Source organism: Brachyhypopomus gauderio, chromosome 11 (genome assembly GCF_052324685.1).
Source record: "Brachyhypopomus gauderio isolate BG-103 chromosome 11, BGAUD_0.2, whole genome shotgun sequence".
NCBI classification, from domain to species: Eukaryota; Metazoa; Chordata; class Actinopteri; order Gymnotiformes; family Hypopomidae; genus Brachyhypopomus; species Brachyhypopomus gauderio.
This window is the reverse complement of record NC_135221.1, coordinates 20,084,835-20,112,503: the sequence shown is the minus strand read 5'-3', so window position 1 is coordinate 20,112,503 and position 27,669 is coordinate 20,084,835. Positions and strand designations below refer to the sequence as shown.

Below are 27,669 nucleotides of genomic sequence, written 5' to 3'. Positions count from 1 at the left end.
CATGTCAGACCAGGGTGTTCAGTTCACATCACGAGTGTGGAGAGAACTGCTCAATAAGTTAAACATTACCTTAACAAGCTTAACATCTGTATAGAGAGCTAACCAGGAGCTAAGCAGGTTTCTCAGAGTGTACTGCCGGGAGCATCCGGATACGTGGTCTCCCTATCTCGCCTGAGGAGAATACACTCGAAACTCCCTTCATCATGAAGGAACGAAAATAACGCCTTTCAAGTGTGTGCTAGGGTATCAACCTCTGTTATACGGATGACCTCAAGTGAGACTAGACGTCCTTGTACCGCTTGGGAGACAGAGTCTGGGTGGCTACCAAGGACGGCTGGGTAGAACCACATCAAAAGCTGGACGCAAGGTATGCCAGTCCTTATTGTGCAATTACATAAATCAACCCTGTGATGTATAGGATTGGCACACCAGGAAGCAGCCGGGCATCGTCGGCCTTCCGCATATCCACCCTCAAAGGGGTGAAGGAAGGCCCAGTGAATGAGCCAGAGGAGGGACCTCCGCCATCCCTTATTCACCTCCAGGACGGAACTGCATATATTGTGTTCCCTGCTTGACTCACGACGTTGGGGCAAACACCTCCAGTAGTTGGTGGACTGGGAGCGGTACGGTCCTGGAAGTCGGAGCTGGGTGGCGGCCTCTCGGATCCTTGACCCCACACTAACTGCCTCCTTTCATTGTGCACATCTGACAGGTCTGATTCATATATATTACATTACACACCTTTGGGAAAACTCAACAGAAATATCCAATTTATTGATTCATTTTTCAAAACATGTACAGTACAAATATACTTCTGGGTTACAAAATGACTACTGATGAATGAAGAGCATCAGCAAGTCGATACTGAGAAAGACTGAACGCTAGTGAATGACATGCACTAACTTAGGGGTTAGGGGTTAGGGGTTAGGGGTTAGGGGTTAGGGGTTAGGGGATAGGCACAACGTAAGCATGAACATTTTACTCAAGTAGGCTACATTACAATATGCAAATAAACCCAGAATCTAAAATAGGTTTTTCAACCATATTACCATGCTGAAATATTTTTATTGCAAACGGCAAAGCAACATTAACTTAAATAACCAATAACAGCCTGAGTAGTAATGCTTCTCTACCGACATCCTGAACGCTACTAAAACAAGTTTCAGTGCCACAAAACTCCAGTTTCTGAAGTCAACCACAACCACATGTTTCTCAACCACAACCACTTTCTCATCAGCTTTACAAAAACAGGATTTGTTGATGTTTTAATGGTAGTCTATGAAAGATGGAGGACAATCGTATATTGCTGTAGTTTACTCTATCAAAGATGGAGAACAAATGTATTGCTATTTTCTAGTTTCCTGTTATAAGGAAACTGTGCTTGCTCCTGTTTTCAATTAGAGGCTGTAGCTGGACGCATGGTAGCAACATGCAGGTATAGGTGTAGGTGCAGGTGTAAGTGCAGGTGTAAGTGCAGGTGCAGGTGTAGGTGCAGGTGTAGGTGCAGGTGCAGGTGTAGGTGCAGGTGCAGGTGTAAGTGTAGGTGCAGGTGTAAGTGCAGGTGTTGGTGTAAGTGTAGCAAGTGTAGGTGCAGGTGTAAGTGCAGGTGTAAGTGCAGGTGCAGGTGTAAGTGCAGGTGTAGGTGCAGGTGCAGGTGTAGGTGCAGGTGCAGGTGTAAGTGTAGGTGCAGGTGTAAGTGCAGGTGTAAGTGCAGGTGTAAGTGCAGGTGTTGATGTAAGTGTAGCAAGTGTAGGTGCAGGTGCAGGTGTAGGTGCAGGTGCAGGTGTAAGTGTAGGTGCAGGTGTAAGTGCAGGTGTAAGTGCAGGTGTTGGTGTAAGTGTAGCAAGTGTAGGTGCAGGTGTAGGTGTAGGTGTAGGTTTAAGTGTGCTTTTCTTGAGCACTCAAAAGTGGGATTAGTTATATCAATTAGTTATATTACCATGCAGCCTTCACTGCAACTTACACATACCAAGTATACTTTTTCAAAATATTATATTATAAATAGCCATTTGTAAGATTGTGAGCTGAATTGAATACAAACATTTTCCTATAAAGTTTGTCTATATAAAGCATATAATAAGCACTTATTATATATCACAAAACACCAGAAAACAAAAGCAATTTTCCCACAAAGATGTACTTTTTCACCTTCACAAAGTACATAAAGGCATTTGACCCTTCACTTGAGCACTTGAAATCTAAGACATGAAGACCACAGTACCTAAAGCCTAAAAAAACACAGTACTAGAACCCTATAGGAGAACCACAGTACCTAAAGCCTAAAAAAACACAGTACTAGAACCCTATAGGAGAACCACAGTGCCTGAAGCCTGTAAAAGAAGAGGCAAATTTGCAGAACAGGCAAACTCCCACTCGTAGCAACAAACTACTAACCCTAGTCAGTTTATTTAGAAAGAATAACACAATGCACTTTTAGCTGTGAAGGATAAATGATTTGTTCTGTCTACCTGAATCAGTCAGCACACTGATAAGTACAGTGTGTGATGTTCTTCACTGTGTACTGAGGAAGGTTTGGTTAAGTTGCCATATTTGTCAATTGGGGTTTTCACCCCAATCGAAATTTGTCCTCCGCATTTCCCCATCTGTGCAGTGAGAACACACACACGCACTAGTGATCACTAGGGGGCTGTGGTGCATACATGCCCAGCCCATGGAGCAGTTAGGGTTAGGTTCCTCAAAAGCACTTCAGTCATGGCCTCGGGTCTGGGAATCGAACCCACGACCCTCCAGTCACAAGACCAGTTCCCTAACCACCAGAAAATGACTGACCCTGGTTAGGATTGGTTTTCTAATCCTAACATATCTATAATTATCAAAAATGTATGTACTGTGACAAATTCAAAAAACCTAAATATCATATAATGTGTGTGTATTCTTCTGAGTGATGGGAAGATATATGCAGACATTCATCTTAAAAGAAATCACCACTTGTATTGTACCAGAAACTCACCCTAACTCTAACCCTAACCCAGAACTCCCAGGGTTTTGTTAAGGTTACCTCTAACCCTAACCCATAACCATAACCCTAATAAACCCTAATCTCTAATACTAAGCCATAACCATAACCCTAGGTTATTAAAAATATTCAAGTGTACAAATATATTTTATGTCTGTAAACACACTAAAAACTCTTTAGTGCTGAATCTGTGCGCTGAAGGATACTTGGTCTGGAGGTCTAGTGTACCTGGTCTAAGAGATTCCTGGTCTGTAGGGTTCCTAGTCTGTAGGGTTCCAGATCTAGGGGACATCTGGTCTACATGTATGAGCTCTCGGGGACACATTATAACAACATATTAGTTTTGTACCCAGTTTGGAGATACTGAAATAGCTATGCATTATTATTGCATTCAATACCTTCCTCATGTATTAGTAATTCAATCAGTAATTATTGTAGCTTTACTGCACTGTAGCTTTTTTGTACAGTAGCTTCACATATCACAGCATAAATGAATATTCTATACAACACAACAATACTTAAGTAAATGGATAAATTAATATGTAATTACGCAGGGCATTTTTTAAATAAATTTAAGTGTAACCATAGTATCTAATGCGTACACACACATTTAAAAATCAGAAAAGAGCAAAGTTGGTAAAGGAACCTCCACCTTCTGCTGTTCTGATTGGGTGGGAGAAACCAGGCAGCCGCCAGGCACAGGGTCACGGCATGCTGTCTGTGCCAGTCTGGGTCACGCCATGCTGTCTGTGCCAGTCTGGGTCACGCCATGCTGTCTGTGCCAGTCTGGGTCAGCTTCCTCAGGCCCATGGGGTCTGCAGTGGTGAGTGGGTGGAGCCCAAAGCGGAGGGTTAGACGTAACCAAAGCAAGGACAGATCCATGGTGATGAAAGACCCCCCCACTGGTGAAAGGTCAATAGGTCCAAAATTAAATGAATTTAAATTCAGATAATGATCCATGTGCTGCTGCTGTAGTACATCCAGACATGCACACAGTTCCCCTGTGGCTCCCTGAAATAGAGGAATCTGGTGACTATTCACATATCAACACACACACACACAAACACACACACACAAACACGTGTGTGAGTATGTGTGTGTATTTGTGCATGTATGCATGTATGCATGTGTGTGTATAGTATTGCTGCAAAGAAAGAATGCTTTCAAAAATATGTGTTAATAGTTTGTTTGTCAATTAACAAAATGCAAAGTGAATGACCATAAGAGAAAAACTTGATGGTGTTCACACCAAACATTAATTTGATTTGATTTTGTGCTCATTCTTTTTGCATATTCATACTTTAAGGTAATTTTTTTCTACACCTGCCTAACACATTTGCATTGTACTGTACGCATTCATACAAATATGTGCACACACATGCACAGACACATGCATGCACAGACATGCACGCACACAAACACACGAATGTGCATGCGCACACACATTTACATGCTTCCTCCATAACAGGTTGAGATCACGGGGCTACGTCACACTGTGTGCTGGATGTGAGTGTGAGACTACGCCATGTTCTACCTTCTACTCTCTAGGCTGCCAGTTCACTCCAGCAGCACCAAAGAACAGCGAGGATAACGATCATTCCTAGGAAAGGCAGTGAGAGAACAGAGGGCTCAGTGGAGAGCTGAGAGTGAGGGACAGAGGGGTGGGGGTGAGATGGTGGTGAGGGGGAGAGATGGAGGTGAGGGGGAGAGATGGAGGTGGGGGGGGTGAGATGAGGGGAGGGGTGGAGGTGGGGGGGAGAGATGGAGGTGGGGGGGTGAGATGAGGGGAGGGGTGGAGGTGGGGGGGAGAGATGGAGGTGGGGGGTGAGATGAGGGGAGGGGTGGAGGTGGGGGGGAGAGATGGAGGTGGGGGGTGAGATGAGGGGAGGGGTGGAGGTGGGGGGGAGAGATGGAGGTGGGGGGTGAGATGAGGGGAGGGGTGGAGGTGAGGGGGAGAGATGGAGGTGGGGGGTGAGATGAGGGGAGGGGTGGAGGTGGGGGGGAGAGATGGAGGTGGGGGGGTGAGATGAGGGGAGGGGTGGAGGTGGGGGGGAGAGATGGAGGTGGGGGGTGAGATGAGGGGAGGGGTGGAGGTGGGGGGGAGAGATGGAGGTGGGGGGGTGAGATGAGGGGAGGGGTGGAGGTGGGGGGGAGAGATGGAGGTGGGGGGTGAGATGAGGGGAGGGGTGGAGGTGGGGGGGAGAGATGGAGGTGGGGGGTGAGATGAGGGGAGGGGTGGAGGTGGGGGGGAGAGATGGAGGTGGGGGGTGAGATGAGGGGAGGGGTGGAGGTGGGGGGGAGAGATGGAGGTGGGGGGTGAGATGAGGGGAGGGGTGGAGGTGGGGGGGAGAGATGGAGGTGGGGGGTGAGATGAGGGGAGGGGTGGAGGTGGGGGGGAGAGATGGAAAACCACAAATTAAAGAATGAATGTTCAACGAAACAACAATAAAAACCACAAAGCTCTTATTGGAATATAGTGGAGGTGTGTTAACGACATATGAATAGTGACATGAATATGAGAGACAGAAGGACACAGAACTTACATCGTTACATTTGTTACATAGCAATATGAGTTCATATGGAGGGTTAGGTAGATTGAGGTTGGGGTTGATGTCGAGGCTGGGGGTTCCTGTTAGAGGACAAGGGTTATGTGCAGTGTTTGTGAATTAGATGTAGAGGTTGTAGGTTGGTGTAGAGGCTGTGGGTTAGATGTAGAGGTTGTAGGTTGGTGTAGAGGTTGTAGATTGGTGTAGAGGTTGTGGGTTAGATGTAGAGGTTGTAGATTGGTGTAGAGGCTGTGGGTTAGATGTAGAGGTTGTAGATTGGTGTAGAGGCTGTGGGTTAGATGTAGAGGTTGTAGATTGGTGTAGAGGCTGTAGGTTAGATGTAGAGGTTGTATGTTGGTGTAGAGGCTGTGGGTTAGATGTAGAGGTTGTAGATTGGTGTAGAGGCTGTGGGTTAGATGTAGAGGTTGTAGATTGGTGTAGAGGCTGTAGGTTAGATGTAGAGGTTGTATGTTGGTGTAGAGGCTGTGGGTTAGATGTAGAGGTTGTAGATTGGTGTAGAGGCTGTGGATTAGATGTAGAGGTTGTAGATTGGTGTAGAGGTTGTAGATTGGTGCAGAGGCTGTGGGTTAGATGTAGAGGTTGTAGGTTGGTGTAGAGGTTGTAGATTGGTGTAGAGGTTGTGGATTAGATGTAGAGGTTGTAGATTGGTGTAGAGGTTGTAGATTGGTGCAGAGGCTGTGGGTTAGATGTAGAGGTTGTAGGTTGGTGTAGAGGTTGTAGATTGGTGTAGAGGTTGTGGGTTAGATGTAGAGGCTGTAGGTTAGATGTAGAGGTTGTAGGTTGGTGTAGAGGCTGTGGGTTAGATGTAGAGGTTGTAGGTTGGTGTAGAGGCTGTGGGTTAGATGTAAAGGTTGTAGGTTGGTGTAGAGGTTGTAGGTTAGATGTAGAGGTTATAGATTGGTGTAGAGGCTGTGGGTTAGATGTAGAGGTTGTAGGTTGGTGTAGAGGCTGTGGGTTAGATGTAAAGGTTGTAGGTTGGTGTAGAGGTTGTGGGTTAGATGTAGAGGTTGTAGGTTGGTGTAGAGGTTGTGGGTTAGATGTAGAGGTTGTAGGTTGGTGTAGAGGCTGTGGGTTAGATGTAAAGGGTGTTGGTTGGTGTAGAGGTTGTGGGTTAGATGTAGAGGTTGTAGGTTGGTGTAGAGGCTGTGGGTTAGATGTAGAGGTTGTAGGTTGGTGTAGAGGCTGTGAGTTAGATGTAGAGGTTGTAGGTTGGTGTAGAGGCTGTGGGTTAGATGTAGAGGTTGTAGGTTGGTGTAGAGGCTGTGGGTTAGATGTAGAGGTTGTAGGTTGGTGTAGAGGCTGTGGGTTAGGTGCAGGTGTTTCTCCACCTGTTGCTCGCCCCCATCCGTGATCTTCTCAAGCTCTTCCCTACAATGTAGAAGCTCCAGCTCCAGCTCCGCCCGCTCCTTTTGACTTGTCTCAAACAGGTCCTGTAGTTCCCTCAGGTCAGTCCGCACCCTATCACACTACCACCCACAAACGGGTAAAACACAAGCACAGCAGACAGACACAGACCATAGTATAGTTTATATATATATATATATATATCAGTCATATCTGTGGTTCAGTGGTTAATGGAAAAATAGACAGTCAAAGACAAAATGTTTAGCAGAGTATCTCATCACAGCTGAATGTCCCTCCTTAGTGTGTCTGCCCAGCTAAGCCCCGCCCATCTGCTCTGCACCTGCCCAGGTGCCTCCTCTCACCTGCCTCTGCACCTGCTCAGCTCTCTCCTCAGCCTGCTTCAGCTGGTCTCGCAGAGACAGCACCTCGGAGAATCCTCCGCTCCAGTTGGTGGGTGTGATCGGCTTGCCCTCAAACGAAATGTTTTTCTGGATGCAAACATCCACCAGCCTGCAGTTGGATGCTGAGCGTTCCGCGTGCTCCCCTCCCTCCGCCTGTACCGGCTGCACAGGCATACACGTGCTGCCGGGGCTGTTCAGAGACGGAGACCGGAAAGGACATTAACATTTATTACGACAAAGTGTGTGTGTGCATGTGTGTATGAATGTGTTTATGTAAGTGTGTGTGTATGAGAGTGACAGACAGTTTAACTGTGTGGGCTCGTGTACGTGTTGTCAGTATGTGTCTGTAAAAATGTTTGTGTAAGTCTGTGTGTGTGTGTGTGTGTGTGTGTGTGTGTGTGTGTGTGTGTGCGCACGCTTGTGTAAATGTGAATGTATATCTATGTGTGTGTGTTCTACCCTATCTGCTGTAGCAGCTGTAGTCTCTGTGCCAGTCTGCTGTTGTGCATGTGAATGTGTGTGTATGTGTGTGTATTCTACCCTGTCTGCCTTAGCTCCTGTAGTCTATGCGTGTGTGTGTGTGTGTGTGTGTGTGTGTGTGTGTGTGTGTGTGTGTGTGTGTGTGTGTGTGTGTGTGTGTGTGTGTGTGTGTGTATGTGTGTGTGTGTGTGTGTGTGTATTCTACCCTATCCGCTGTTGCACCTGTAGTGTGTGTCTGTGTGTGTGTGTGTGTGTGTGTGTGTGTGTGTGTGTGTGTGTGTGTGTGTGTGTCCTACCCAGAGGTTGTAAAAGTAATTGAGTAAAAGTATCCTTACTTTGCCTAAATTCTACTCAGAGTAAAAGTAAAATTACCCATCTCAAAATTTACTCGAGTAAAAGTACAAAATTACTTCATTTAAAATGTAATTTGAGTAAAAGTTACTTCATTACTTTGTTATTTAATGCAAAAAAGGATGAGTCATGAATCAAATTCAGCACAAGTTGTTTTAATTGATTTCGAAGCGTATTTAAGTGTACATCCACACTTGCAAAAGATCAGCTAGGCTCAGGAACATACTTCCTCACAGCACAAGGACAAATCACAACCTGTACCATAAAGTGCAAACAATTTTCAGTCCTATTGTCCAACGGACAACACTATGATAAGAATAAAGAAATTTAAATGACAAATTATTCAAAAAACAAAATGCACACAAAATTAAATTAAATTAGATACCACAAATCAAACTAAAATGCAACAGGATTCCACTACTCACAATAAAATGCCCACAGGATCCCAAAACTCAAAATAAAACAATATAAAATGCCCACAGGATCTCACCTCAAAAATATATTAAAAAATAGGATCATAGGATCCTACAATTTAAAAGTAAGTGCTCACAGGATCCAGCTATTCAAAATACAGTGCCCACAGGATCCCACTATTCACAATAAAATGTCCACAGGATCCCACAGATCCTGATAGAAGATTTAAAGATAGAACAATCTCATCCTTTTGGAAAAAAGTACACCAGATTACGACCTGATTATGAGACAGTGGAAATGGCGTGCGCAAGGCAAGGCAAGGCCACACATGTAACGTCGGGTGTACCAACAACACACTGCGCCAAACCAAGAGAGTAGTAGACCCAAGTGCCGACAAAACACAAAGAGCAAAATGTGCGCGTGCGTCCACACACACACACACACACACACACACACACACACACACACACACACACACACACACACACACACACACATAAGCAGCAAAACCAATCACACGAGATGCGGAATAAACTCAACACGTAGAAAATAAACTCGACCACAAACACATGGGAGAAAAACGCAACAGAAAAGACGTGGAGAAAGCTCAACGTGAGAAAATGAAACTTAGGACGCCAGGGGAAGTAACTGGCAGCAGGCAGAACGCCGCGACGAATCAAAAACCCTTCCCAAAATAAACGAAGAACGGAAAGGAAGAGATAAAGCAGGGGAAAAACTTGAGGTAGGCTAGTAAGCAGCGCAGGCTATAGTTACTCGAATAAGTAGTAGAAAAGCAAGAGAGAGCGAGAAAGAGCATAAGGTGACGAGACACCTAAACACAAGAAATGCAACCAGAGATCACAGAGAAAGGGTTGAGGATGTGAAGGCGAGCCAAAACGATTCAGCAGTGATCCGTTTCACTGAGCTTCCTTAATTAAGAAGCCATAGAGACAGCTAAGACGAATCACTGATTGTGCCTGGAGAGACTAGGACTGACTCTGGTGCCTCTAGTGTTGTTAGGAGGAGCGGCAGCCGAGCCAGCCCTGACAACGCAATTGACTTTATTATTATTATTATTTTTTTACTCAGTAATAGTAATGTAAGGGGGTTCAAATGCAGTTAAAAAAAAGTAAAACTACTTAGGTCAAAATTTACTCGAGTAAAAGTAAAAATTACATATTTCAAAAACTACTCAGAAAATTATAAATTACTCATAAAAGGTACTCAATTACAGTAACGTGAGCAAATGTAATTGGTTACTTTGCACCCCTGGTCCTACCTTGTCCGCTATAGCAGCTGAAGTGTGTGTGTGTGTGTGTGTGTGTGTGTGTGTGTGTGTGTGTGTGTGTGTGTGTGTGTGTGTGTGTGTGTATTCTACCCTGTCCGCTGTTGCACCTGTAGTGTGTGTCTGTGTGTGTGTGTGTCCTACCTTGTCCGCTCTAGCAGCTGTAGTCTGTGTGTGTGTCCTACCCTGTCCGCTGTAGCAGCTGTAGTGTGTGTGTGTGTGTGTGTGTGTGTGTGTGTGTGTGTGTGTGTGTCCTACCCTGTCCACTGTAGCAGCTGCAGTGTGTGTGTGTGTGTGTGTGTGTGTGTGTGTGTGAGAGAGATCTCCCCTATCCGCTGTAGCAGCTGTAGTGTGTGTGTGTGTGTGTGTGTGTGTGTGTGTGTGTGTGTGTGTGTGTGTGTGTGTGTGTGTGTGTGTGTGTGTGTGTGTGTGTGTGTTGTGTGTGTGAGATCTACCCTGTCCGCTGTAGCAGCTGTACTCTCTGTGCCAGTCTGCCATTGGTCTGCTTCAGTGCCTCACACTCTGCTTTTAGATCAGCACAGTCCTGCTTCAGCTGATCCATCTCACCTGGGAAGAGAGTCACACACTCACACACTTATTAACTCATTTTGTCAATAAATCATTCTGTCTCTCAGTTAAACAGTCCCTCACTCAAACAATAATAACCAATAGCACCAAGGGATTCTGTGCCATCTTAGGGTTAGGGTTAGGGGTTAGGGTTGGGCTTAGGGTTAGGGGTTAGAGTGTTAGGCTTAGGGTTACAATAATTTACATTAATATAAATGTACAACTCCCCACTGGGTTATGGTTAGGGTGTGGGATTGGGTTAGGGTTACAGTAACCCCACTGGGTTATGGTTAGGGTGTGGGACTGGGTTTGAGTTACCCTAACCTCACTGGGTTATGGTTAGGGTGTGGGATTGGGTTTGGGTTACCCGTACCCCACTGGGTTATGGTTAGGGTGTGGGATTGGGTTTGGGTTACCCGTACCCCACTGGGTTATGGTTAGGTTTTTGGCTGAAGTTTTTTTCAAACAATGGTCTAAAACCTTTTGGTGCACTGGCTTCACCAACTTCTAAGAAGGATAAAAAATAGGGGGAGGTACCAAGATCTAAAAAGAGGGGAGGGGTTCAGAATGGGGTAGGACCAAGGGAATGAACTATGTGAGGGGGAAGGGGTAGGGTTCTGGGCTAGGTGAGGGGGAAGGTTAGATTAGGGCTTGGGAAAGGGGGTGGTTAGGGTTAGGGCCAGGTCAGGGGAGAGGTTGAGTTTAGGGCTAAGTGAGGGGGAAGGTTAGGTATAGTGCTCGGGAAAGGGAGAGATTAGGGTTAGGGCTAGGTAAGGGGGAGGTTAAGTTTAGGGCTAGGTGGGGGGGGGGAAATAAAGTTTAGGTTTTAGGGCCCCGGAAGGGGAGAGGTTAGGGTTAGGGCTAGGTAAGGGGTGGGGCTAGGTAGGGGGTAAGGTTAAGTTTAGGGCTAGGTAAGGGGGAAGGGTATGTTTTAGGGCCCGGGAAAGGGAGAGGTTAGGGTTGGGGCTAGGAAAGGGGGAGAGGTTAAGTTTAGGGCCAGGCGATGGGGAGGGTTAGGTTTAGGGCCCGGGACAGAGAAAGGTTAGGGTCAGGGCTGGGTGAGGGGAAGGGTTAGGTTTTCGGGCCCAGGAGAGGGAGAGGTTAGGTTTAGGGCTAGGTAAGGGGAGAGGTTAAGTTTAGGGCTAGGTGATGGGGAAGGTTAGGTTTAGGGCCCGGGAAAGGGAAGGGTTAGGGTTAGGGCTACGTGACGGGAGAGGTTAGATTAGGGTAAGATGAGGGGAAGGGTTAGGTTGGGGTAAAATGAGGGGTTAGGTTAAGGGCTCAGCAAGGGAAAAGGTTAGGTTTAGGGCCAGGTTGGGAGGAGGGGGTAGGTGGGGGGAAGAGGTTGTCGTAGGACTATGGGGAGAAGGGAAGGTTAAGTTTTGGGGTTGATAGGAATTACTAGGGGGGACTTTTATATTTTTTTTATATATGTGGAGGGAAGAATTGGAAGATATAAGAATGGGAGAAGTGGGCTGAGCGAGAGGAATCCGTGTGGGTTAGAGGGACAGTGTGGAAGACAGAAACTCAGAGGTCCCCGGTTCCAGACCAGGAGGCCGAAGACCTCGGCGGGGGTGACCCTTTTCTAACCTGCATCCACATGAGTTGGTAAGTTCTGCTGGATAGAAAGGTCCTATAGATCAGTATTATAACAAGTACACCATTAACAAGGTAAGAGAGGAGGAGAGAGGGAGTGTTGGATGAGATGAGGGTTACCCTAACCCCACTGGGTTAAGGTTAGGGTGTGGGATTGGGTTTGGGTTACCCTAACCTCACTGGGTTATGGTTAGGGTGTGGGACTGGGTTTGAGTTACCCTAAGCTCACTGGGTTATGGTTAGGGTGTGGGACTGGGTTTGAGTTACCCTAACCTCACTGGATTATGGTTAGGGTGTGGGATTGGGTTTGGGTTACCCGTACCCCACTGGGTTATGGTTAGGGTGTGGGATTGGGTTTGGGTTACCCGTACCCCACTGGGTTATGGTTAGGGTGTGGGATTGGGTTTGGGTTACCCGTACCCCACTGGGTTATGGTTAGGGTGTGGGATTGGGTTTGGGTTACCCTAACCCCACAGGCCGGGTTCTTTACAGCATTCACATTCTTCCATTCACTTGGTCACTTGAGTGTCCAGGGGCTTCAACCTGTGATGTCATTCTCTCACTGATGACATCACCCTCTTGGCATGCAGTGTTTTCCCCCTTCCAGTCACCCCAGGGGGCAAACACATCCGTCTTGCTGCAGGCCTCGGCATCTTATTAAAAGCCATGTGATTAATGCCTCTGGCTGCAGAGTGTGAGGCATGTAAAGGCCTTTGGAGATGATGCCGATAATCATGTGATGCTTTCACACTGACCTCAGCACACACAGCAGTGTGAGGGCAACCACAGCGTTAGGGGCCAGTATGATCTGCTATCAGGCAGAAGTTACTATGTGACATGACCAGACCTCCTATATGCATGAGACTCCAAGATGAAAGATTATTACTCTGAGCACCTAAAGAGTCCATGTAATGTTTATATCAGTTCGATTTCCCGAGTTGAGGTAAAACTCAAAAATTAAGACTTGGATGTAAAAATTATTTTGTTTGGTAGAATAAATGAAAAATTGGTATTTGTTCATTCTTCCAACTTTCAAGTGTTTAATTTTTGCTCATTAGAATATGAATTTCAGAAAGAACTGACCAAGTTTCTGCTTTTCCATGTTTGTTTACTGTAATATAAATTGGAAGGACAGTACCATCAGAGACCGGGGTGGGGGAACACCACAACTGCTTGTGATTGGTCAGTAAAGCCATACGTCAGAAACCTGGCCAAGGAGTCATTTCTTTCCTAAATTCATATTCTAAGGAGCAAAAATTAAACACATGAAAGGTGGAAGTATGAACCAAAACCAAAATTTCATTTATTCTACCAAATGAAAATAAGGTTTACATCCAATTCTTCATTTTGCCTGGACACACCTGAAAATTGAACTGATAAACATTACACAGACCAAGAAGGGTGTGAGCAGTGTAATGATGTTAAGAAACTGGGCTATGGACTGGGCTTATTTTCAGTTGTCTGGGTGATTCCCAGCAGTACCAGAATAATTTGAACTTACTATACTGAAATGAATCACAACTGGATTCTAGAGCAGCACATACTCTTGATGCTCTCTGACCAGCTTTTAGGGTTGGGGTTGGGAATGGGGTTGGGGTTGGGGTTAGGGTTGGGTTTGGGGTTGGTAATAGGGTTGGGGTTTGGGTTAGGGTTGGGGTTGGGTTTGGGGTTAGGGTTGGGTTTGGGATTGGGTTTAGGGTTGAAGTTAGGGTTGGGGTTGGGGTTGGGGTTGAGGTTAGGGTTGGGGTTGGGACCAGCTTCTACTGCTATAGTCATTCTTACAAGAACCATCTGGGTCCTTCCTCAGGGTCTCTCCCGTCTCTTTCTCTCTCTCTCTCTCTCTCCCTTCCCCTCTCCCCCTCTCATCTTACCCTCTCTTCTATCTCCTTCTCTCCTTTCCTGCTCTCGCCGTTGGCTCTTCATGGCGATTTCTGCTCGGAGAGTCACCATTTCCAGCTCGTACTCTTGTGCTGTGCTTTCCATGCGGCCGAGTTCAGTGCGGAGGTGACACAGCTCCTCCTGCAGGCTGGCGATGTCATTCTCCCGCGTGGCAGCAGCCTCCTCAGCCTCCTCAGCTGCCTGCCGGAGCAGCTGCACCTCCTCCTGAGTGATACCCAGCTTCTCCCGAACCTCCGCCAGGTCCCTCTCCTTCTGCTCATCCAGGGCCTCCATCTCCTTCTGAGCAGAGCACAGCTGGGCTGGGGAGATACACACAGAAGGAGAAAGGTAGACAGAGAGCATTCCTGTCTCTGCCTTCCAGTAGGTGCTCATATTTTTTCCCCCCTAACACACTAACACTCCCCCCCCCTAACAATTTCAGTATTTTTGCTGTTCCTTCTATTGTGTTTATGGATCACAGTACCTATTTTTCCAGCCAATATTGAATTACATGACTGACAGGGGGTCACTTGTTTGAATCTTGAACAGGGTGTCTCCAGTGTGGTCACTTTACTAGACCCATTACCAACGAGAACCAAAAACCAGAGTCACACTAGCTGGATTGTCACCCAAGGCAACATGTCACACTGTCAAATCCATGTCACCTTCTTGACCAGACACTCATGGACAAACGTGGAGAACTGAGCACTGTTGGAATGATGCAATTCATGCCACGGCAGGATTAGAGGGGATATGCAGAGGATGTGGGAAATATGGATGCTACGATACTTAATATCTAAAGACTAACACCAAAAATCAGGTAGCTCAGTGTTCCAATATCTGCAAGCAACAACTACCATAACGTCATTGACAGGATCGCCAAAGTATAATAAAGAGACAGAAAGACTGGGAGGATTCTGTTTCATCTATTGGTTGTTGATGTTCTGAGTGTTTTGTAGTGAGCCATCTTGGAGTGTCAGGACTGTTACCTTGAAGGCACTGAATTTGACGTGCGAAGGTCTCAGCCTGATGGGCACTCGCCAAGCGCTCATCCTCCAACAGACCTGCTGAGCAGAGACAGGAGAAAGTGGGAGTGACACTGGGATAATGAGGCTGGTACAGTGACAGGAACCGCATGTGGTGGTTTGGTGTCCTGCTCTCTGCAACAGAATCACTGTGTTGTGACAGCGGTTCTCATGACTGGTGACCTCAGCACTGCAGAGGAAGCATCTCAGCTCTCTCAGCCAGGAGCCGCTGGGCATGCTCAGTGCGAATGAGTGATGTCATCAGCCAAGTAGGAGTTAGGACAGCGTGTCTGGAAGCTTCTGTGAGCCTTCAGCTGTTGTTCCATTCCACATGCGCCGGTTCAACACAGATACGTTACTCCCCCACAGACACGTGACTCAGGGTGGATGTGAAGTGCTTAGGGCCAGAAGAACCCACCCTGCAGTTCTGCACCGTTCTCCTCCTGCCGCTGGGACACACGTTGTGCCTCCTCCAGCTCCACCAGCAGATGGAGCACCTGAGTCCTCAGGGTGTCCAGCTCCTGCTGCTCAGACAGCACCTCCTCCGCCTGCTCCGCCTTCTCTTGCTTCTCCATCGTGGCTGCGCTCATAATGGCCTCCGCTGCCTTTGGATCACTGCTCTCGTCTACACCAGCAAAGAAACACATAACACATCCAGAGACACATGAGATAACACACTGAAACGCATGAGGTAACACGTGATCTGGAGAAGCTTGTGATCGGGAGAAGCTCTTTAATTGGTTGCCTTAAAGTTTGCTGCACCACGGACACGCCTACTTCTAAAGGAGCTTGGAGCGGACAGAAATTTGGGGTTCGTACAGGCAGAGGCGGTCTTTGCATAGAGGCATTGCTAGGCAATTGCCTTGGGCCCCTCCCACTGCAGCCCACTGTATTGGCCCCCTGACTAGTTAATTTATTTCTCGCATATTAATGTTGATGGGCCCCCTAGCTAAATTCGCCTTGAGCCCCCAAATAGCTAAATCCGCCACTGCGTACAGGTGCTTGAAATCCTTGAAAATGCTTGAATTTTAATGTTGCATTTTCCAGGTTTAAAAAGTGTTGGAATTTTGGCTAAAGTTCTTGAAAATGCTTGAAATGAACTGTATCTAACAAATAACTCTCTGACAGAATGGTTTGCTTTATTATATTACAAATATTTGGTAGCTAAGCTAGCTACAGGAGCAAATCCTAACCAAACATATATTTTAAGTATACATTAATATGCCAACAAGCCTTTGTAATACACTTATCCTTCTGCTATTACCAAATCACAGTACAGTACAGGGATATGTGTGTTACCTTTTTTTGAACCTTTGTATGTGTTTTTTTTTTTTTTTCTTTACTGCTCTGACACTGATATCTTACCATCATTTGCCCGTCACTTGGGAGTAATCATATAAGCAGAGACAGACACCCAACATGGGTACAAAGTTTCAGGGCTCCCTCAATACACTCCTTATAAACACTCCCTCTGTACACTCTCTCTATACAGTCCCTAAAAACACTCCCTATAAACACTCTCTCTATGCACTCCTTATAAACACTCCCTCTATACACTCCTTATAAACACTCCCTCTGTACACTCCCTCTATACACTTCCTAAAACACTCCCTCTGTACACTCCCTCTATACACTCCCTATAAGCACTCCCTATAAACACTCCCTCAATACACTTCCTCTGCACACTCCCTCTATACACTCCCTATAAGCACTCCTTCTGTACAATCCCTCTATACACTCTCTCTATACAATCCATATAAATACTCCCTATAGATACTCCCTATAAACACTCCCTCAATACACTCCCTCTGTACACTCTCTCTATACACTCCCTATAAACATTCCCTCTGTACACTCTCTCTATACACTCCCTATAAACACTCCCTCTGTACACACTCTCTATACACTCCCTATAAACACTCCCTCAATACACTCCCTATAAACACTCCCTCTGTACACTCCCTCTATACACTCCCTATAAACCCTCCCTCAATACACTCCCTCTGTACACTCCCTCTATACACTCCCTTTAAACACTCCCTCTGTACACTCCCTCTATACACTCCCTATAAACACTCCCTCCATACACTCCCTATAAACACTCCCTCTGTACAATCCCTCTATACACTTTCTCTATACAATCCCTACAAATACTCCCTATAAACACTCCTTCAATTCACTCCCTATAAACACTCCCCATACACTCCCTATAAACACTCCCCATACACTCCCTATAAACAATTCCTCTGTACACTTTCTCTATACACTCCCTCAATACACTCCCTATAAATACTCCCTATAAACAATCCCTCTATGATAAAAGGATATGATTAAACAGTTCTGACTAATGAAGATTACCTAACGATCAGCTGAACTAATGCTGCAAGGATTTAGTGTTCCAGTAACTGATGTTTATTTAGGACACATCACAACACTGCCATCTACTGGTTTGTTAACAATATAACACCTAAATGTCCAAGGGCCAATGGATGGAGGGGTGGAGGGTGGATGGAGGAGGAATGAATTACAGCAGCAAAAAAGCAAAGGCTTTAGTGCAGCACGCACACACACACACACACACACACAACACCCACACATGTGTATATATGCATGTGAGCAAGTGCAGATGTGTATTCTTACTTGTGTACAAGATCACGTGTGTATTTATATGTATGTGTACGTATGTTTATATATATATGAATATATATGTATATGTATATATGTGTGTGTGTGTGTGTGTGTGTGTGTGTGTGTGTGTGTGTGTGTGTGTGTGTGTGTGTGCACATATAGAATGTACATGTATGCAAATCAGCATTTGATCAGCATTTGTGTTTGGGTGCATGTGCAAAATCTGTGGGTAAGAGTGTTTACATGTCTCAGTTTGTGTGTGTATGTATGTGTATACATACTGTTTTGTGTGTGTGTGTGTGTGTGTGTGTGTGTGTGTGTGTGTGTGTGTGTGTGTGTGTGTGTGTGTGTGTGTGTGTGTGTGTGTGTGTGTGTGTAGGAGGAGCAGGGGTGGCAAAGCGCTAAGGGCCTTCAGGATGCTGTACTGATGAGACTGAGGAGGAGGTGAGCAGTATGTAGGCAGGTACTGTGTGTGTGTGTGTGTGTGTGTGTGTGTGTGTGTGTGTGTGTGTGTGTGTGTGTGTGTGTGTGTGTGTGTGTGTGTGTGTGTGTGTGTGTTGGTAGGAACAAAAGCACAGTGTGTATACTGTATATCAGGTATATCAATACAGTGCATGAGAGAGAGGAAAGGAGAGAGAGAGAGAGAGAGAGAGAGAGAGAGGCAGAGGGAGAGAGACTGTGAGTGGGTGGACGTATTTGAGTGAAAGAGTGAGTTTGTGTGTATGAGTGTGTGTGTGTGTGTGTGTGTGTGTGTGTGTGTGTGTGTGTGTGTGTGTGTGTGTGTGTGTGTGTGTGTGTGTGTGTGTGTGTGAGAGAGAGAAAGAGAGAGAGAGAGACAGTGACAGAGAGAGCAAGAAAGCATGAGTGAAAGGAGCATGTATATGTTAAACTGTCCCTAACCCTAGTCCCAACATCCCCCTATTGTCCCTTATTGATACACTATGATCTCCTTACCCTATCCCTAATACCCCAACACCCTCACTCTAACCCCCTCATTCCTTCACCATAACCCCCTCATTCCTTCACCATAACCCCCTCATTCCCTCACCATAACCCCCTCATTCCCTCACCATAACCCCCTCATTCTCTCACCATAACCCCTCATTCCTTCACCATAACCCCTCATTCCATCACCATAACCCCTCATTCCCTCACCATAACCCCTCATTCCATCACCATAACCCCTCATTCCCTCACCATAACCCCCTCATTCTCTCACCATAACCCCTAATTCCCTCACCATAACCCCCTCATTCCTTCACCATAACCCCTCATTCCTTCACCATAACCCCTCATTCCATCACCATAACCCCTCATTCCCTCACCATAACCCCTCATTCCATCACCATAACCCCTCATTCCCTCACCATAACCCCTCATTCCCTCACCATAACCCCCTAATTCCCTCACCATAACCCCTCATTCCCTCACCATAACCCCTCAATCCCTCACCCTAAGCCCCTCATTCCCTCACCATAACCCCTCAATCCCTCACCCTAACCCCTCATTCCCTCACCATAACCCCTCATTCCCTCACCATAACCCCCTAATTCCCTCACCATAACCCCTCATTCCCTCACCATAACCCCTCATTCCCTCACCATAACCCCCTAATTCCCTCACCATAACCCCTCATTCCCTCACCATAACCCCTCAATCCCTCACCCTAAGCCCCTCATTCCCTCACCATAACCCCTCATTCCCTCACCATAACCCCCTCATTCCCTCACCATAACCCCTCATTCCCTCACCATAACCCCTCATTCCCTCACCATAACCCCCTCATTCCCTCACCCTAAGCCCCTCATTCCATCACCATAACCCCTCATTCCCTCACCCTCACCCCTCATTCCCTCACCATAACCCCCTCATTCCCTCACCATAACCCCTTCAATCCCTCACCCTCACCCCTCATTCCCTCACCATAACCCCTCATTCCCTCACCCTAACCCCTCATTCCCTCACCATAACCCCCTCATTCCCTCACCCTAACCCCTCATTCCCTCACCATAACCCCCTCATTCCCTCACCCTAACCCCTCATTCCCTCACCATAACCCCCTCATTCCCTCACCCTAACCCCCTAATTCCCTCACCATAACCCCTCATTCCCTCACCATAACCCCTCATTCCCTCACCATAACCCCCTCATTCCCTCACCCTAACCCCTCATTCCTTCACCATAACCCCTCATTCCCTCACCCTAACCCCTCATTCCCTCACCATAACCCCTCATTCCCTCACCCTAACCCCTCATTCCCTCACCATAACCCCCTCATTCCCTCACCCTAACCCCTCATTCCCTCACCATAACCCCCTCATTCCCTCACCATAACCCCTCATTCCTTCACCATAACCCCTCATTCCCTCACCATAACCCCCTCATTCCCTCACCATAACCCCTGACTCTCACACTCAGGTCTCACGGGGCCACTGCGTGTAGCCCACACTCATATCCACTTTCTTCAGTCCAGATTCACAGATCCATTTTGCAACATTTTATCATGTTCAATACTACAACATTTATGACCTGGCCCTCTCAGACAGGACCGTGGGCATGATGGGAATAATGGGTCAACTCCTCCACACTGACCTAAAAGGTAAAACAGGCCTGAGCTTCCTGTCTTATAACACAGAACATTCCTTACAGTCCAGACATATGTCACAGCCCACCACACAATGGCAACACTGTTGCTCTACAATTTCAACATGAAGAGCTGCATTCTCTACATGTCTTGCTCTAAGAGTGTTAGTCAGTGTGTGTGTGTGTGTGTGTGTGTGTGTGTGTGTGTGTGTGTGTGTGTGTACGCACACAGTCTCCCACTCCCAATGTGTACTGAGTGCCTGACAGCTCTGTCAGACAGCCTAGCACTCAGTGCTTATAAAATCACAGAGACCACATATTTGCAGATATACACCAAACTAGTGTAGTGCATACAGACACACACAGACACACACACACGCTCACAGGCGATGACATAACCGTACCTGCAGGGGTCACTCTGCTGCGTTAGAGTCCTGATGTGTCCATAACAACCAAAGATCCACACAGCTGCTCACAGTTCGTCTGCCTGAACAGAAATGCTTTGGCGAAGTGTCTCTCGTGCTCCCTTACTGTGACACTCTCACTCTCTCTCTCTCGCTTTCTCTCTCACCAGCTCTCTCTGTCCGTTTCCTGCTCCCTCCCTCCCTGTTTATCTCTCCTTCTCTGTTTCATTCTCTCTCTCTCTCTCTCTCAAACACACATTTTCTTTCCCCTCAGCTTTTTGTGTTAGATGTGCTCACTAGCAAATGAGGTGTGTGTGTGTGTAAGAGAGAGAGAGAGAGAGAGAGAGAGAGAGAGAGAGAGAGAAATAGATAGAGAGAGAGAGCGCTGTGTTGTACCTGGGGAGTCCAGAACTTCCTCTAGAAGTGGCGTAATCCATCCATGGCTTTCATAACAACGTGGGAGGAGAGTGTTGGAATCTGCGTACCCACCAACATTTAACACACAGACACACAAACACGTGCACACAGACAAGAGGGAGTCGTGCTGAACACACACACACACACACACACAGAGGAAACTCCAGAGTCTGAAGAGTCTGATTACCCTAGAACAGAGTAGGAGCAAGCATGAGTGTAAGAAGAGTGAGGGGAGAGGAGGGTTACGGTTAAAAAACGTGAGCAGAGGGGTAACTGGAGAGGGAGAGAAAACAGGGGTAGAGAGGGGGCAGAGGGGTAAGAGGAGAGAGAGAGAAAACAGGGGTAGAGAGGGGGCAGAGGGGTAAGAGGAGAGAGAGAGAAAACAGGGGTAGAGAGGGGGCAGAGGGGTAACTAGAGAGGGAGAGAAAACAGGGGTAGAGAGGGGGCAGAGGGGTAAGAGGAGAGAGAGAGAAAACAGGGGTAGAGAGGGGGCAGAGGGGTAACTAGAGAGGGAGAGAAAACAGGGGTAGAGAGGGGGCAGAGGGGTAAGAGGAGAGAGAGAGAAAACAGGGGTAGAGAGGGGGCAGAGGGGTAAGAGGAGAGAGAGGGAAAACAGGGGTAGAGAGGGGGCAGAGGGGTAAGAGGAGAGAGAGGGAAGAGGGGTAGAGAGGGGGCAGAGGGGTAAGAGGAGAGAGAGAGAAAACAGGGGTAGAGAGGGGGCAGAGGGGTAAGAGGAGAGAGAGGGAAGAGGGGTAGAGAGGGGGCAGAGGGGTAAGAGGAGAGAGAGAGAAAACAGGGGTAGAGAGGGGGCAGAGGGGTAAGAGGAGAGAGAGGGAAGAGGGGTAAGGAGAGAGAGGGAGCAAAGGGGTAAGAGGAGAGAGAGGGGGCAGAAGGGTAGGAGGAGAGAGAGGGAGAAGAGGGGTAAGAGGAGAGAGAGGGAAGAGAGGTAAGAGGAGAGAGAGGGGGCAGAAGGGTCTCCAGCAGACATCTTGCAGCTCTGAGTCAGCTCCTCACGGCTGGTTTCACTTCCTGCTCTGCTGATGATGTTCTGCTCTAACACCAGATCCACACACACACACACACACACACACACACACACACACACACACACACACACACACACACACACACACACACGCTAGCACTCTTAGCATTCACTCTCCTCCAGATGGTCCATATTTACCTCTGATGATGAGCTTCTCCACTGTTTACTCCATATTCATAGAAAATAAACCCTAACTTGTGTCCGCTCTAGAACATTCTTCTCCTTTCTTTTCTTCAGACAGCTGGCTTGTTATCAACGCAACACGTCAGAAATGTACTACACACTAAGAAACACACACACACACACACACACGCGCGCGCGCGCACGCACACACATGCACACACACACACACAAACTATGTGAATAGCTCCAGGGAGCGGCAGCCAGCTTTAACCCTTCTGAGGTCGTGAGAATGTTGGTCAGAATCTCTTCATCTCTGTCTATTAGGCTGCAGATGTGAGAAAATGGGTCACAGAACACAGGAAGTGTATTTCTGAGAAACAAACAGAAGAGGTGAGAACCAGTGAGTGTTAACGAGATTAGTGATCAGATAATGTTTTGTGAGTTCAACAGTTGTGTTAAATTATAGGAGTTAAATTCATTATACGAGTTAATTATTAAATTGACAAAACAGATGTGTCCTAAAAACGGAAGGAACTTAAATCTAACAGAAACCAGACCACAGCAACCCAGTACCCTCTAACCGGGCCACGGCAACCCGGTTAACCCTAACCCTAAATTTTTAAAAAGCCCTAACACTAACCCTAATCCTAACACCTGACCCTGACTCCAACACCTAGTCCTCCTAACCATAACCCCAACACCTAATCCTAATTCTATCCCTAACCCAACACCAAATCCTAACCTCAATCCAAACTCTAATCCCAACACCCAACCCAAACTCTAACCCCAACACCTAACCCCAACATAAACTCTAACCCAACACCTAACCCCAATCCAAACTCTAACCCAACACCTAACCCCAATCCAAACTCTAACCCCAACACCTAACCCTAGCCAAACTCTAAACCTAATCATAACTCTAACCCCTAACCCTAATCGTAACTCTAACTCTAACCCTAATTTTAAGTCTAAATCTAACCTAATCCTTACCTGGTCAGCTTTTCTGACTTGTACGCAGAGGTTCACAGATATGTACTGTGGTGCCAGTATAGTCTATAGTCTACATATACATATAGTATAGTCTACACTCACCAGCCACTTCATTAGGTACACCTTGCTAGTACCGGGTACCCTTTTGCCTTCAGAACTGCCTTAATCCTTCTTGGCATAGATTCAACAAGGTACTGGAAACATTCCTCAGAGAGTCTGGTCCATATTGACATGATGGCATTGTCGGCTGCACATCCATGATGCGAATCTCCTGTTCCACCACATCCCAAAGGTGCAGTATTGGATTGAGATCTGGTTACTGTGGAGTCCATTCGAGTACAGTGAACTCATTGTTTTGTTCAAGAAACCAGTCTGAGATGATTCGGGCTTTATGACATGGCGCGTTATCCTGCTGGAAGTAGCCATCAGAAGATGGATACACTGTGGTCCTAAGGGGATGGACATGGTCAGCAACAATACTCAGGAAGGCTGTGGCATTGACACCACACCATTGCACCACCACCAGCCTGAACCGTTAATACAAGGCAGGATGGATCCATGCTTTCAAATTCTGACCCTACCATCCGAATGTTGCAGCAGAAATCAAGGTTCATCAAACCAGGCAATGTTTTTCCAATCTTTGTCCTATTTTGGTGAGTCTATGTGAATTGTAGCCCCAGTTTCTTGTTCTTAGCTGACAGGAGTGGCGCCCGGTGTGGTCTTCTGCTGCTGTAGCCCATCCACCTCAAGGTTCGATGTGTTGTACGTTCAGGAGATGCTCTTCTGCATGCCTCGGTTGTAACGACTGGTTATTTGAGTTACTTTTCCGAACCAGCTCAAACCAGTCTGGCCATTCTCCTCTCACCTCTGGCATCAACATGGCATTTGTGCCCACAGAACCGCCGCTCACTGGATATTTTCTCTTTTTCAGACCATTCTCTGTAAACCCTAAACATGGTTGTTTGTGCAAACCCCAGTAGATCAGCAGTTTCTGAAATACCAACAACCATGCCATGTTCAAAGACACTTAAATCACTTTTCTTCCACATTCTGATGCTCAGTTTGAATTGCAGTAGATCATCTTGGCCATGTCTACATGCCTAAATGCATTGAGTTGCTTCCATGTGATTGGCTGATTCGACATTTGTGTCAGTGAGGTGTACCTAATTAAGGGGCCGGTGAGAGCATGTATAAAAGTCTCTTCATAATTGTTGCTGTTATAGAACCTACAGGACTCCTCCTCCACAGTCTCCATAGGATAATGATTATGTTCAGTCAGGTGTACTTACAAGTTCATTGATGGCATCTTGCCTTCTTTCTTGGCACAACTGTACATTTGCCTTGCATTCTGTGGTCAATAATGCAAAACATTAAGAAGAAATTAGTATGTGTGACTTGTAATTCTGTAAAAGCATATTATATTAGCAATTTCTATATTTTTTAATGTACCAGTGATGGCACCTGACTGTATCTGCTGGAATCGTCACCTTCTCTGTGTCCTGACTGTGTCTGCTGGTCACCTTCTCTATGTCCTGACTGTGTCTGCTGGTCCCCTTCTCTATGTCCTGACTGTGTCTGCTGGAGTCATCACCTTCTCTGTGTCCTGACTGTGTCTGCTGGTCCCCTTCTCTGTGTCCTGACTGTGTCTGCTGGAGTCGTCACCTTCTCTGTGTCCTGACTGTGTCTGCTGGTCACCTTCTCTGTGTCCTGACTGTGTCTGCTGGTCACCTTCTCTGTGTCCTGACTGTGTCTGCTGGAGTCGTCACCTTCTCTGTGTCCTGACTGTGTCTGCTGGAGTCGTCACCTTCTCTGTGTCCTGACTGTGTCTGCTGGAGTCGTCACCTTCTCTGTGTCCTGACTGTGTCTGCTGGAGTCGTCACCTTCTCTGTGTCCTGTGTCTGGATCATGTTACTGTAATACTGCTTAACTGTTCTTGCACACTGAGCATTTAGATCAAGTTCAGATTTCTGTACTATTAGTCTCAGTGCTAGAGTCAAACTGATAATCTCTCTTCTACTAACACAAACATCCTCACACACACAAAACAGATACCCACAAACAAAATTACATACACACTCACACGTACACGCACTCACACGTACACACACTCACTCACCACTTAACTCAAGGCTTTCCTCTGACCGTGAACTGTTGCTAGGCAACAAGCAGAAAAATGAACTTGAGAAATAGGACAATTTGAGCTGGATTGTGTTTTGCAAGAAAATAACCATTCTGAATATTTTAGTACAACAGAAACGAAATCTGAATTTGTACCTGTGTACTGTGTTCACAGAGTGGCTACATATTCAAAGAGAGGCAATCTGTTCGATACACAAAACTGTGTGCAAAACAACATGAAATGGCATATGATATTGAAGTGTACACACACACACACACACACACACACACACTGTGTGTGCTCTGATTGGGACCTAGAGGACTGATTTGAATATCTCTGAGACAGACATACATACTGCACTTGCTCCCCCTGGTGGACACTAATAATCATAGCGTGTCCTGGTAATCTGAGCTGTCAGTCATTCTGTCATGTCATGTGTTCTGGGTTGATTTATGTAGAACGCAACAACCCAGTAAGAGTTTGTTCTCACCTCCGTCACCCTGGCCTGTTCATTAGGGATCTGGACCCATGCGCTTGTAAAGCTGCTTTGTGACAAACGAGGTTGTATAAAAGTGTGATAGAAATATTCTAGAAATTTGAAAAAATAAAAACTAATGAAATGACAAATTTGACAGACAAGATGAGTGTGACTCAGACCCACCTTCACCACCTCCTGCCCAGATTGTGTGTGTGTGTGTGTGTGTGTGTGTGTGTGTGTGTGTGTTTGCGGGTGTGGGTGTGTGTGTGCCTACTCATAGACACCTGGGTATTCACATGGTACAGTTGTGATCAAATTTATTCAACCCCCACTGAAATAAAGTGTTTTGGCCAGTTTGACATTGATTTTGATCATTTCAGTCATCTTATTTACAATTATATCAAAGAGGCACTTATAAATTAGACAAACATAACATAATATTTATGATGGAATAACCACAAATGTCTTTACTGTGCTCACATCATTATCAGTTTTATTCAACCCCCTAGTGACATTATTTTTTAGTACTTAGTACAACATCCTTTTCCAGTTATGACAGCTTTCAAGCGTGAAGCATAGCTTGACACAAGTGTCTTGCAGCGACCTATGGGTATCTTAGCCCATTCTTCATGGGCAAAAGCCTCCAGTTCAGTCACATTCTTAGGCTTGCGCACTGCAACTGCCTTCTTTAGGTCCCACCAGAGGTTCTCAATTGGATTTAAGTCTGGTGATTGCGATGGCCACTCTAGAATGTTCCAGCCTTTCATGTTCAACCATGCTCTAGTGGACTTGGATGTGTGCTTCGGTTCATTGTCCTGTTGGAAGGTCCAACGTCTCCCAAGCCGCAGGTTTGTGACTGACTCCATCACATTTTCCTCCAAGATCTCCTGGTACTGAAGGGAATTCATGGTACCCTGCACACGTTGAAGCTTTCCTGTACCATTAGAAGCAAAACAGCCCCAAAGCATAATTGACCCCCCGCCATGCTTCACAGTAGGCAAGGTGTTCTTTTGTTCATAAGCCTGGTTCTTCCTTCTCCAAACATAGCGCTGGTCCATTGTCCCAAACAGTTCTAATTTAGTTTCATCTGACCACAGTACACTGTTCCAAAACCTTTGTGGCTTGTCCACATGACTTTTGGCATACTGCAGTCGACTTTTCTTGTTCTTTGGAGTCAGCAAGGGGGTGCGTCTGGGCGTTCTGGCATGGAGGTCTTCGTTATGCAGTGCGCGCCTTATTGTCTGAGCTGAAACTTCAGTGCCCACATCTGACAAGTCTTTTTTCAGTTCCTTAGCAGTCTCGCGGGGATTTTTCTCCACATTACGCTTCAGGTAGCGCACAGCAGTCGCGGTCAGGATCTTCTTTCTGCCACGACCAGGTAACGTTTCCACTGTGCCCTTTAACTTGAACTTGCGAATGATACTTCCGATAGTGTCTCTTGGAATATTTAACAACTTCGCAATCTTTTTATATCCATTGCCATTCTTGTGAAGAGCAATAACCTCTTCTCTTGTCTTCTGGGACCATTCTCTTGCCTTCACCATGCTTGGAAACACACCAGTAGATGTCTAGAAGGAGCTGAGTATCACAGTCCTTTTAAATCTGCCTAATTGGTGCTTATCATGTTTGATTGCTGCTCATTGACATCCACAGATGTTTTCAATACCTGATGGAAAACACTGGAATGAACCTCTGTTCTTAGGAGTGGTAGTCGTAAAGGGGTTGAATAATTGTGTCAATGAAGAAATCACAAAAAGGCCATTTAATACTTTATGACAAAAAAAATTGATGCTATCTTAGTTGCATTTAGTTCTTTAACAAGTCCTTGTAAGATTTCATTATGAACACAATTACAAATGTGCACTGAATTCCATAAAACCCTTCGCAGCATTGGGGGTTGAATAAATTTGATCACAACTGTATATCAAGCTTTTAATTGCAAATCTATCCAGAGTCGAGATGCAAACAATTACAGTCAAATACTACAATACTAAATA

General features: G+C 46.3%; 1 protein-coding gene across 8 annotated transcripts; it reads right to left on the bottom strand.

Moving 5' to 3' along the window:
* Positions 1–753: 753 nt before the first annotated feature.
* ccdc136a (coiled-coil domain containing 136a) lies at positions 754–27,653 on the bottom strand. 8 transcript variants are annotated; one of them, XM_077022616.1, is made up of 11 exons: positions 23,178–24,155; positions 22,101–22,455; positions 20,897–20,977; positions 15,304–15,510; positions 14,850–14,924; positions 13,854–14,180; positions 10,275–10,386; positions 7,251–7,479; positions 6,873–7,010; positions 4,512–4,617; positions 754–3,988 (listed from the first exon to the last, which is right to left on the bottom strand). In XM_077022616.1, the coding sequence occupies exons 4-10, from the start codon at positions 15,473–15,475 to the stop codon at positions 4,522–4,524; spliced, it is 1,149 nt and encodes a 382-aa protein (XP_076878731.1). In that variant the 5' UTR covers positions 15,476–15,510; positions 20,897–20,977; positions 22,101–22,455; positions 23,178–24,155; the 3' UTR covers positions 754–3,988; positions 4,512–4,521. The 8 variants fall into 8 exon arrangements, 5 of the variants coding, with proteins under 5 accessions (XP_076878731.1, XP_076878727.1, XP_076878726.1 ...); XR_013134110.1 differs by lacking the exons at positions 22,101–22,455; positions 23,178–24,155 and having other exon boundaries at positions 754–3,792; positions 4,512–4,577; positions 20,897–22,013; XR_013134109.1 differs by lacking the exons at positions 22,101–22,455; positions 23,178–24,155 and having other exon boundaries at positions 4,512–4,577; positions 20,897–22,012.
* Positions 27,654–27,669: the final 16 nt, after the last annotated feature.